The sequence below is a fragment of the Cherax quadricarinatus genome, chromosome 3 (assembly GCF_038502225.1).
Source record: "Cherax quadricarinatus isolate ZL_2023a chromosome 3, ASM3850222v1, whole genome shotgun sequence".
NCBI classification, from domain to species: Eukaryota; Metazoa; Arthropoda; class Malacostraca; order Decapoda; family Parastacidae; genus Cherax; species Cherax quadricarinatus.
This window is the reverse complement of record NC_091294.1, coordinates 78601977-78614757: the sequence shown is the minus strand read 5'-3', so window position 1 is coordinate 78614757 and position 12781 is coordinate 78601977. Positions and strand designations below refer to the sequence as shown.

The window sequence follows — 12781 nt, the reverse complement described above, 5'->3', positions numbered from 1 at the left end:
GAGAGGTCAACAACCCCCCCTACACAACCCCCCCCACCCACCCCTTCTACCATGAAGGAGGAGGCCTGTACCCCCTCACCCCCCACCCACGCCCCCACCACCCCCACCCACACTCACACCACCCCCACCCATGCTCATACCACGCCCACCCACACCCACACGCCCACCCACGCCCACACTACCCTCTCAGCTGAGGTAGAGGCCGCCAGGCAACAGTTGACCTCCATGATCCAAGGACTGCCTCTCCTCTCTATGCTGCCTGCACTCCACCGTCTAGCTCCTGGTACGTCCTGAAAAGTTTGAAAGGTTGACTGAAATGCTCGAAAATTTCGAAATGTTGCCTGAAATGGTCTAAATGTTGCCTGAAAAGTTTGAAATGTTGCCTGAAAAGGTCGAAATGTTGCCTGAAATGACCGAAATGTTGCCTGAAAAGCTTGAAATGTTGCCTGAAATGGCCGAAATGTTGCCTGAAAAGTTTGAAATGTTGCCTGAATTGGTCGAAATGTTGCATGAAATGATCGAAAAGTTCGAAAGGTTAATGAAAAGTTCAAAATGTTGCCCGAAATCGACAAAAAGTTGCTTGAAATGTGTGCAAGAAACGTTGGAAATGTTCAAAAAAAATGGCTGAAATGATCGAAAAGTTTAATGAAAAATGATCGAAAAGTTGCATTTAAAGTTCATGTTTTTGCTTTCAAAGCTCAAATTTGTCTTTCAAAGTTCAAATTTGTCTTTCAAAGTTCAAATTTGTCTTTCAAAGTTCAAATTAGTCTTTCAAAGTTCAAATTTGTCTTTCAAAGTTCAAATTTGTCTTTCAAAGTTCAAATTTATCTTTCAAAGTTCAAATTTATCTTTCAAAGTTCAAATTTGTCTTTCAAAGTTCAAATTTGTCTTTCAAAGTTCAAATTTGTCTTTCAAAGTTCAAATTTGTCTTTCAAAGTTCAAATTTATCTTTCAAAGTTCAAATTTGTCTTTCAAAGTTCAAATTTATCTTTCAAAGTTCAAATTTGTCTTTCAAAGTTCAAATTTATCTTTCAAAGTTCAAATTTGTCTTTCAAAGTTCAAATTTGTCTTTCAAAGTTCAAATATGTCTTTCAAAGTTCAAATTTGTCTTTCAAAGTTCAAATTTGTCTTTCAAAGTTCAAATTTGTCTTTCAAAGTTCAAATTTATCTTTCAAAGTTCAAATTTGTCTTTCAAAGTTCAAATTTGTCTTTCAAAGTTCAAATTTGTCTTTCAAAGTTCAAATTTATCTTTCAAAGTTCAAATTTGTCTTTCAAAGTTCAAATTTGTCTTTCAAAGTTCAAATATGTCTTTCAAAGCTCAAATTTGTCTTTCAAAGTTCAAATTTGTCTTTCAAAGTTCAAAGTTCCCTTTCAAAGTTCAAATTTGTCTTTCAAAGTTCAAATTTGTCTTTCAAAGTTCAAATTTGTCTTTCAAAGTTCAAATTTGTCTTTCAAAGTTCAAATTTCCCTTTCAAAGTTCAAATTTCCCTTTCAAAGTTCAAATTTCCCTTTCAAAGTTCAAATTTCCCTTTCAAAGTTCAAATTTCCCTTTCAAAGTTCAAATTTCCCTTTCAACACAGAAGAAAATTACTTATCTCAGGGTAAAGTAATATTTCTCTGAGGCTGTGAAGCATAGGCCTAAAAACCACCTCTGAACTTGCACTTTTTACAGCGGTGGTGAGCTTGGCATCAGGCCTGGGGAGCATGGGGGGCAGTGCCCTGCCGGGCAGCAGTGCCACCCCCTCCAGTGGTGACGGTGGCACCACCTGTGTGTGTGGTATCAGGTTCAGTAGTGCCAGTAACCTGGACGCCCATCGCATGTAACATAAGAACATAAGAAAGGAGGAACACTGCAGGAGGCCTGCTGGCCCATACTAGGCAGGTCCTTTACAATTCATCCCACTAACAAAACATTTACCCAACCCAATTTTCAATGCTACCCAAGAAATAAGCTCTGATGTGAAAGTCCCACTCAAATCCAACCCTTCCCACTCATGTACTTATCCAACCTAGATTTGAAACTACCCAAAGTCCTAGCCTCAATAACCCAACTAGGTAGACTGTTCCACTCATCAACTACCCTATTTCCAAACCAATACTTTCCTATGTCCTTTCTAAATCTAAACTTATCTAATTTAAATCCATTACTGCGGGTTCTCTCTTGGAGAGACATCCTCAAGACCTTATTAATATCCCCTTTATTAATACCTATCTTCCACTTATACACTTCGATCAGGTCTCCCCTCATTCTTCGTCTAACAAGTGAATGTAACTTAAGAGTCTTCAATCTTTCTTCATAAGGAAGATTTCTGATGCTATGTATTAATTTAGTCATCCTACGCTGAATGTTTTCTAACGAATTTATGTCCATTTTGTAATACGGAGACCAGAACTGAGCTGCATAATCAAGGTGAGGCCTTACTAATGATGTATAAAGCTGCAGTATGACCTCTGGACTTCTGTTGCTTACACTTCTTGATATAAATCCCAGTAATCTATTTGCCTTATTACGTACGCTTAGGCATTGCTGTCTTGGTTTAAGGTTGCTGCTCACCATAACCCCCAAGTCCTTTTCGCAATCTGTATGGCTAAGTTCTACATCATTTAATTTATAAGTACTAGGGTTATGGGCACTCCCAAGCTTCAGAACCTTGCACTTATCTACATTGAACTGCATCTGCCACTTTTCTGACCAAGAATAGAGTTTGTTTAAGTCCTCCTGAAGTTCCCTAACATCTACGTTTGAATCAATTATCCTACCTATCTTTGTGTCATCGGCGAATTTGCTCATATCACTAGTAATTCCCTCATCAAGATCATTGATATATATTATAAACAACAACGGGCCCAAGACTGATCCCTGTGGAACGCCACTTGTTACAGATCCCCACTCGGATTTAACCCCATTTATGGACACTCTCTGCTTCCTGTCAGTGAGCCATGACTCGATCCACGAGAGCACTTTTCCCCCAATGCCATGGGCTGCCACTTTCTTTAACAGTCTATGGTGCGGAACTCTATCAAAAGCCTTACTAAAATCTAAGTAAATAATATCAAATTCTTTATTGTGGTCAACAGCCTCAAAAGCTTTACTGAAGAAAGTTAATAAATTAGTTAGACAAGACCGGCCTCTTGTGAATCCATGCTGAGTATCATTAATCAAGCTATGCTTATCGAGATGGCTTCTTATAATCTCAGCTATAATTGACTCTAGTAATTTGCCTACAATTGAGGTCAGGCTTATTGGGCGGTAATTTGACGGTAACGACTTGTCCCCTGTTTTAAAAATAGGAGTTACATTAGCCATCTTCCACATATCAGACACTACACCTGTTTGAAGAGATAAATTAAAAATATTAGTTAATGGTTCACAGAGTTCCATTTTGCATTCCTTAAGAACCCTTGAAAAAACCTCATCAGGACCCGGCGACTTATTTTGCTTCAGTCTGTCTATCTGCCTCACAACCATCTCACTAGTGACTGTGATGTTACATAATTTATCTTCTTCTAGCCCACTGTAAAAATTAATTACTGGAATATTGTTAGTGTCTTCCTGTGTAAAAACTGAGAGAAAATAATTATTTAAAATCAAGCACATTTCATTCTCATTGTCAGTAAGGTGCCCATAGTTATTTTTAAGGGGACCTATCTTATCTCTAACTTTTGTTCTATAGACCTGGAAAAAACTTTTTGGGTTAGTTTTAGAATCCCTAGCAACTTTAATTTCATAGTCCCTTTTAGCTTTTCTTATCCCCTTTTTAATGTCCCTCTTAATGTCAATATACTGATTCATAAGATGACCCTCACCTCTTTTGATACGCCTATAAATTCCTTTCTTATGCCCTAGTAGATATTTGAGCCTATTATTCATCCATTTTGGGTCATTTCTATTTGATCTAATTTCTTTATATGGGATAAACGCTCTTTGAGCAGCATGTATAGTGTTCAGAAAACTGTCATATTGATAGCTCTCTTCGTTACCCCAGTCAACAGATGATAAGTGTTCTTTAAGCCCATCGTAATCTGCTAAGCGAAAATCTGGGACTGTTACTGAGTTATCGCTACTATCGTACTTCCATTCAATGCTAAATGTAATTGATTTGTGGTCGCTAGCACCCAGTTCCTCTGAAATTTCTAAATTATTAACAAGGGATTCATTGTTTGCCATAACTAAGTCAAGCAGGTTATTTCCCCTTGTAGGTTCTGTCACAAACTGCTTCAAAAAACAATCCTGAAATACTTCTAAGAAGTCGTACGATTCTAAATTCCCAGTCAAGAAATTCCAATCAACATGACTAAAGTTAAAGTCTCCTAGAATTACTACATTATCGTGCCTTGTGGCCTTAACAATTTCCTCCCATAGTAGTTTCCCTTGGTCCCTATCTAAGTTAGGGGGACGGTATATCACTCCTAAAATCAGTTTTTCATGCCCCTCTGAAAATTCTATCCAAACAGACTCTGTATGTGTTACTTCAGACTTAATACCCGTTTTTATGCAACAGTTCAAGCGATCTCGGACGTACAATGCCACCGCGCCCCCCCCCCCCAATACTTCTATCTTCTTGGAACAATTTAAAACCCTGAATATGACATTCCGCAGGCATGTCCCGACTTTTTGAATTAAACCACGTCTCAGTTAAGGCAAATACATCAATGTTACCTACACTAGCAACTAATCTCAACTCGTCCATCTTATTCCTAGCACTACGGCAATTAGCATAATAAACATTGAAAGACTCTCCTTTCTCTTTACCCTTCCTGCTCATTTCTATTTTTCTACTAAACCTATTACCGTCTTTATCACCCAAGGTCCCTGGCTTTTCAATATCTATCTCGTTCTTATTATTACTAGTTCCCCTAGAACTCGTAATATTACTACACTGGGACTTCACTGTTTTCCTGCCAAAACCCATACCACTAACTATTCCTAGTTTAAAGTCCTAACTGCTCCCTCCACTGCAGTTGCCAGTGCTCCCACCCCACACCTAGATAAGTGAACCCCATCCCTAGCATACATGTCATTTCTGCCATAGAAGAGGTCCCAGTTGTCAATGAATGTTACCGCATTTTCCTTACAGTATTTGTCCAGCCAGCAATTGACACCAATTGCCCTGGACAACCATTCACTTCCAACTCCCCTCCTTGGCAAAATACCACATATGAGAGGGTTCCCACCCTTACTTCTAATTATTTCTATTGCTGACCTATACCTGCTAATCAGGTCCTCACTCCTACGTCTGCCAACATCGTTGCCTCCAGCACTGAGACAGATAATAGGATTGCTCCCATTACCTCTCATGATGTCATCCAGACGGCTAACAATATCCTCCATCCCAGCCCCAGGAAAGCAAACTCTCTGTCTCCTACTCCTGTCCTTCAAGCAGAACGCCCTATCCATATACCTAACTTGGCTATCCCCAACAACAACAATATTCTTACCTTCCTTAATGTCTTTCGTCGTGTCGTTCCCAGTAGTCAACTCACATTCGTCGGGTAGCACTGAGAATGTATTGGATGTTTCCACAACAGTTTCCACGGCAGTCTCTTTCTTCTTCATCGTTTCTACCTTTCCATTCGTCTTCTTGATCGTCAACTTCTTTCCCTGCTGTCCAGCCACTGACCAGTTTCCCTTCTTGACCTGAGGACTCAAAACAGGAGGACTACTACGAATCTTCTTGTTCTCCTCGGTCAATCGCCGAATTTCCAAATTCGCCAACCTCAATTCTTCCTTAAGCTGTTGGTAAAGTTGCTCGATGGAGGGCATCTTGCTTCAATTCTAGAGAGCGCGCAAACAGGTCTTCACAGAGCCAAGTACACGTCAACACTGCGCAAATGCCAACTCAATCAGGAGCTACTGCGCAGCACGTCCACACGGCCCAATAGCGATGCGAACACTGGTAGGATAAGTCACTAGGTCTGATTTTTTTGGGGTTATCCTGGTGGGATAAGTCACTAGGTTTGACTTTTTGGAGTTATCCTGGTAGAACAGGTTAGGTTATCCTGGTGGGATAAGTCACTAGGTCTGATTTTTTGGGGATATCCTGGTGGGATAAGTCACTAGGTCTGACTTTTTTGAGTTATCCTGGTAGAATAGGTCACTAGGCCTGATTTTTTTGGGGTTATCCTGGTGGGTAATTTCCATACATGTTAATACATACATTAATTAGTGCACCTGTATTTATGTGTACCTGTACTTAAAGAAATTTATTACTTACAGAAAGTGATGGAGTTAATAAGGAAATGAGGACATCTCCTTCTGGCATCAGCCCGCGGAGTGAGGCCGGAGGAGATGAAGATTCCGACCGGATGCTGAGGTGTCCACACTGCCCTTACACCACCACCCACAAACTCAGCCTTAATGGCCACATGAACATCCACACCAGCCCAGATGACCTTGCTAAGGCTAGTGCCAGCCCTCAGGGGTCAGGACCCTCATCTCAGGGCCCCCTGGGGGACACGAGGGCCACAGATCGCTACTGTTCTGATTGCGATATTCAATTCTCGTCTGTGAAGACATTCCGTGTTCATAAGACTCACTATTGCCAGACTCGTCATGTTTTGAAAGGTGGGAACAAGAGTCCTGCAAGGGAGGATGCAAGTGCCAGCACTGTCAGCACTTTAGCCGGGATGGTCAGTGCCGCAGCAGGAAGTGGCCAGCCAATCCTGGCACTCCCCACCAACCCCATACTGCTAGTGCCATATTCACTAGTGGCAGGGGCACAGCTACTGCCTCCTCATGTGCTACCCCAGGCTGGAGCAGCAGTGGTTCTCCCTAATGGGCAAGTGCAGCCACTTTCCCCAGGGTCACTTACTGGGCAAGTGCCACCCCCAATGCTCTCCCCATCTGCTGGTACCAGGGGAGCATCTCCCGCCCGCAGCATCCCTCCCCAGACATCTCCACAATTAAATCAAAGTTTACCCCCAAAGCAGAGTCCCAAAGATGAGTCAAAGGTGAAATCTGGGAATGGAGAGGCATCAGGAAAGAGACGCGGGGAAGGTGAGTGCCCGCTGGACCTAACTACCAAACGACCAAAGTTGACAGTCAAGACGGACTTGTTGAGCGATGATGAGAAGGAGAATCGGGAGGTCAACACCCCGACTAAGTCGCCTGTCCCTAAGTTGCATCCAGGGTCATCCTACAATGCTGGGGAGTTTGAGGGAAAGTTGTTGGCCTCTCCACCTCGGCCTTCACCATCGAGTGAAACGGATGGACAGTCTGCTCCGCGGTCGCCTCGTCCGGCATCCGCAGCACCAACTATAGGATCGCCACGAGGTCTACCCGATTCCCCAAGACCTTCCACTTCTGCTCGTTCCCCTGGGCAGCAACCTCAGGTCCCGGGTCTACCCCAGCTACCCCCTGGCTTCCCAAGCCTTCTAGCAAGCCTGGAAAGCTTGGGGGGTATGTCTCTAGCTCAGGGGCTACAAGGTGTCCCCCCAGAGCTAGCTCTAAAGTTACTCAACTCAGATTTGCTCATGAATGGCTTGGCACCCATACCCAGTGCCCCAGTTATCGTCAAGCAGGGGGAAGCCAAGTGCAATGAGTGCAACATTGTCTTTTATAAAGAGGAAAATTTGCAAGTGCACAAGAGGCATTACTGTGCTGCAAGGCCGGGAAGCCGAGACGACGACCGCCGTACAAGCAACAAGAGTCCAGCAGCTGCAACACTGGCTGGTGAGGCCGGTGCTGGTACCTCCAGAGGCTCACCCACACCTGCCCCTGATGTAGCAGCACCATGCAATGCCAAAGCGGCAGTTTCTGTTTCAAAAGAAGCAGCAAAACCTAGTAAGCCCTTGTTGCAATTCATCTGCACAGCTTGCGGCATCAAATTCACCTCACCAGATAACTTAAAGGCTCACCAGACTTATTACTGCCCCAAGCGTGAAGGGGCATCTGGGGAAGAAGGAGTGACTAAAGGCCTGTGGCGATGCCCCAGGTGCCGCTGTGCCATGCCTGAGACCTTACAGGCAGCTCATCGGTGCATGACTCCCTCCCCTGCCCCTTCACATGGGTGGAAATGCCCCTGCTGCCCCATTATTTCCCCCACTGCTGCAGCTGCTCAGAAACACCTTGAAACACACGCTGGAATCAAAGGCTTCCGCTGTACCATCTGTGGTTACCGTGGCAACACACTGCGAGGGATGCGCACACACATCCGAATGCACTTTGAGAAACGGACCAACGACCTCCAAGAAGAGAACTTCATCTCCTGCATTCTGGACGAAGATGATGGCAGCCGGAGGGCAGCAGAAGCCCAGGGAGTGGCTGACCTGCCTAGGGTCATCCTGGAGAACCCTACACTGTCTGCTCTCCTGGCAGAGGGAGTTGCAGAGTGCTCTGACCAGCCCATTTCCTGCCACTTCTGTCCATTCATTGCACCATATCGCAGCAACTTGGCGAGGCACTTAGCACTGGTGCACAAAGTTGGCTTTGATGCCAAGTTGACGCAGGACCTCCAGGCACTACTTGAAGGCCATGTTGCAGCATCCACCGAGGCTTCTTCTACAGAGGATGCAGAGAGACGTGACCCAGTAGAGAATGGAAACCCCATTAGCTCTCCTCCACTACCTGCTGTCAAGCTGGAACCGGAGGTTAAACTTGAAGTGGAGGAATTTGAGGATAAGATCCACACTACTCCAACCAATCCACATTCTCCAATGATGGACAATGAATCAACCACGGAAGTTGCAGGCAGCGGATCATCCAGTGGTGCTGACGTCCCCCGCTATTGTAAAGCCTGCAACATCACATTCTCCTACACAGAGTCGTTCTTGGCACATAAGAGATTTTATTGCTCAAAACCAGAGTCAACTACACCTCCAGAGACTGCAGTACAGTGACCAGTGCAATATTCTGTGTCGTTGCAGCATCTGTGGGGCCATGGTGGCCCATTGCAATGTCTGTGGGGCCATGATAGGCCATTGAAATATCTATGGAGCCAAGGTGGCCTGGTGGATTCACCATATTGCTTCCCAATTTGCTGAGTCATTTGAAGCAAGCCAAGTGTATTTATGGAGGGAAGGGCTAAACCCTGAGGGGTATGTACAGCACCCTGGGGATGAGGAGGCAATCAGATTTGATCCAAGGAAGGAGAGGGTGACCTCAGTTCCTAGAATCATCAATTCTTGAAGAATATCAGATAACACCTTCCTAGATGAACAAATTCACAAGCAATACTTGGATAGCCTTATTGTCAATCATTTCCACTTGCATAGCAAGCAATCTCAACCACATACAGGCAGTTATATCTGTGGAGACAGTAGAAGACCTGGAGGGGCGACTCTGAGGCTGTCAGTCCCTACACCAAGAAACTTACCACCTATTCAAGACTGAGGGACTGATAACCTCTCCACGCCCGGCCCTCATGGCTTTATATCTGCCTATATTTGACTGAAAAATCCTTACCTGCAGGTGAAAAATGTGTCATCCTGGGCATACCAATGTATTGCTGTGTGTCTTATCCACTTAACACTGTATACTGAACTATGTCGCCCTCCTAACAGGGTACAAGCCAAGCTTTAGCTGTACATAATACTGGACCAGACAACACCTTAATGCCATATCAAATGTACATACAGATGTTAGTCTTGGTCCCCTTACACTAACCTGTGCTAGTTGCTAGTACTCGAGTATAAAATATACCACAAATAGAGAATTTGAAATACTATTTATATAAAAATATATATATATGTTTTATAGTCAAATGGATGTCTACTGAGCAACTAGACTATTGCTATTCTTTTTCTGCATGATCGTGTCCGCAAATGTTCTTTTTGAGACTGTGTAGTGTAGGCAATTATCAAACAGGTTGATGCTCATTCCATGTTCGTTAGTGCAACTCTGTGTTCATAAATTCGTCACTAGCGACTTGCATGTCGACCGCGGACGACAGTTCGAGGCCAGCAGAGTGATCTGTCTGTCCAGGACAGAATCAATGATAGATTTGTGTCAGTTTTGAAGCAGTCTTTCTGCTGAAACCTGACTTCTTCGGTCAGTCCCTTAGTCTTGATAGGAGGGGGTCAGTCCCTCAGCCTTGATAGGAGAAGGTGGTCAGTCCCTCAGCCTTGATAGGAGGGGGATTAGTCCCTCGGCCTTTATTGGAAGTGGTGTTCAGTCCCTCAGCCTTGATAGGAGGAGGTCATCAGTTCCTCAGCCCTGATAGGAGGAGGTCAGTGCCTCAGCCTTAATGGGAGGTGGTCTGTCCCTCAGTCTTGATAGGTGGTCAGTTCCTCAGCCTTGATAGGAGGGGGTCAGTCCCTCAGCTTTGATAGGATGAGGGTCAGTCCCTCAGCCTTGATAGGAGGTAATCAGTTCCTCAGCCTTGATAGGAGGTGTTCAGTCCCTCAGCCTTGATAGTAGGTGATCAGTTCCCTAACTAGGAACTGATCACCTATTGATGCCCATTAATGCTACAGAGACTGACTCTTTGTGAAAACTAACGGACTGATGATAATTTCTTTGTCATAGTATGAGAGAAACCTGTAAGTAGTCATCTAAGAGAGGTGAAGATGTTGTCTAGTCGTGTTTCTAACTTCTCATAGGCCTACTGGCAGCAATAGGTGGGTTGACCAGGCAATTTGAAAAGAATCTGGCCTAAACTTGGGCTACCAGGGTTATCAGGGCCCCCTATAATACTCTAAGCCCATTGGGGGTCCTTGAATCAAGAGCCTGTCACAAACCTAAATGTCAAGAGATGTGAGGCAAGGTGGGCTGCAGCTCTAGGCCTCTCATGTGGTCAGCACTTTGTCAGGAGTCTGCACTAGTGCATAAATATTTTACAGTTGATACAGAAGTATGGATGCAATCCACCGGGTCAAACAATCTGCAATCAGCAGACAGAGGCCTTTGCTAGCAAACTTTTCTGCAGCAATAACAGGGGAACAATCTAGATCAGAACAGCACTGGTTCCTCCAGATCCTCTCCTTTCCACTTCCCAGCCAAATCAACTTCATCTCCATCTGCTGCCAGCCACAAGATGGACCCGGTAGACCATGAGTAGACCCGCCCATATCAAAATGCCCAATAATAATCAAACTCAATCTGTGCACCATTGGCCAGAGTGCCATTTACCCCCATACTCAATCATCCGATACTCAATCTCTGCTTAGCCGGCCACCTTACTGTGACTGAGAGCCAAACTCCCATGGCTGCAACAATTCATGACTGTCCCACAATTCAGAGAGGGAGCCCTGAAAGAGCTCATGGTATAATTTCAAGTCATAAGTACAATTATCATTATATTATTAAGTATGCACGAAGGACTCAATCTGGTTCGAAGGACCAAAAGAAGATTGATTCTTCATCTGCTTGTTGTGGAACTGATGGTTGATTTTCATCCAACTGAGAGTAAGAGATAGAGATTGATACAGATAGATATAGAGATACATAGACAGAGAGACAGAATTTAGATGAGGTTAAGAGGTCAGGTCCCCTTATTACTTCTGTTCTCATTGACCCATTGACCCTCTTTCAACTTTCTCAACTTTTTCAATGCTTGCATCTTGATGGTAGATGGATGGAAATGGAAGTAGGCTATGCCAATATGCCTAGACTAGGCAGGACCTTCTAACAGACAGGATCCTCTGAATTGGTCAGTCCAACCGTGAACAGAAGTCTGCTCTTGGTGGAACTGTCCACCACCACCACAATCTCTACTACAATGTCTCTCCCATCAACCCAAATATTAAGCCTATTTTCAACTTCATTTGTGAATCAGCTGATATGAGTTGAAGCTAGCCACAAGTGGAAAATAATCTTAACCTCCATCTGAGGTCCTCTTCAGTGGAACAAAGCCTCAGACAGAAATTGAAATGCAGAGTCAACTCTCTTAGGAGAACTCTTCTCTACAATGGAATATTCTGCTCATTTTTCAACTCCATGAAATGGAATTTGGAAGAGAAACTTTGCAAACTGGGACAGTTTGATTTTTAAATGAGAAATAAGGCCTTAAAAAAATTGAAAGTGCCTGAAGAAGTGCAGCTAGTTGAAAGGCCCCATAAAAAGCTCTAATGAACACTTTCCAATGTTGAACAATGGAGAACAGTTCTCTAGGATGGGTTAGCTGTGAACAGTGGCTTTTCCCATTGTTTAAGCCACTGAAAAACCATGGGGGTTAGTAAGGGTGACCGGCTTGGAGTAACAAGCCATATGTGTGTGTACACTGTGTAGACGTGTGTGTGTGTACGTAATTGTTCCATGTGCGTGTGTGTGCGTTTGTCCCATATGTAAGTGAAGATTTGGTGGGTGGTCAGTGAATGTATACAGTCAGTTCTCTTATAAGGTCCACTATTACAGTCAGTTCCTTTATAAAGTTCCACTATATACAGTCAGTTCTCTTAAAAGGCCCACTATATGCAGTTCTCATATAAAGTTCCACTATATACAATCAGTGGACCTTATAAGAGAACTGACTGCATATGTTGGACCTTATAAGAGCATCTACCCATCTATCTGTCATACAAGTGTATTAACTCAATGTATACTCACTCTGTGTATCATCTGTATACATGGAGGTGTATTACCTGTATACATGTTCATGTATTCTTTGTCAATAAAAATCTTATCTTGGAAATGTGTATTATTAGTGTATTTTTCTGAATTAAATTGAGGTACAGTGGAACCTCAAATATCGAACTTAATCTGTTCCAGGAGTCAGTTCTAAATTTGAAAAGTTTGAAAAGTGAAGTAATATTTCCCATAAGAAATAATGGAAATACAATTAATCCGTTCCATGAACCCAAAAATATTCACAAAAAAATACATTTTATAGACGACTGCAGCCTC

At 43.5% G+C, this 12781-nt stretch overlaps 1 protein-coding gene across 1 annotated transcript in view; it reads left to right on the top strand.

The window, feature by feature from the left end:
- Positions 1-12569, top strand: part of ush (Zinc finger protein ush) — a 141180-nt gene extending 128611 nt beyond the window's left edge. Inside the window, exons 4-7 of the mRNA XM_070092928.1 lie at positions 1-283; positions 1673-1820; positions 5849-5873; positions 6211-12569. The exon at positions 1-283 is cut by the window's left edge and continues 9 nt beyond it. Of these exons, the coding sequence (XP_069949029.1) occupies positions 1-283; positions 1673-1820; positions 5849-5873; positions 6211-8838 (3084 nt within the window). The 3' untranslated portion in view covers positions 8839-12569. The remainder of the gene's footprint in view (positions 284-1672; positions 1821-5848; positions 5874-6210) is intronic.
- Positions 12570-12781: the final 212 nt, after the last annotated feature.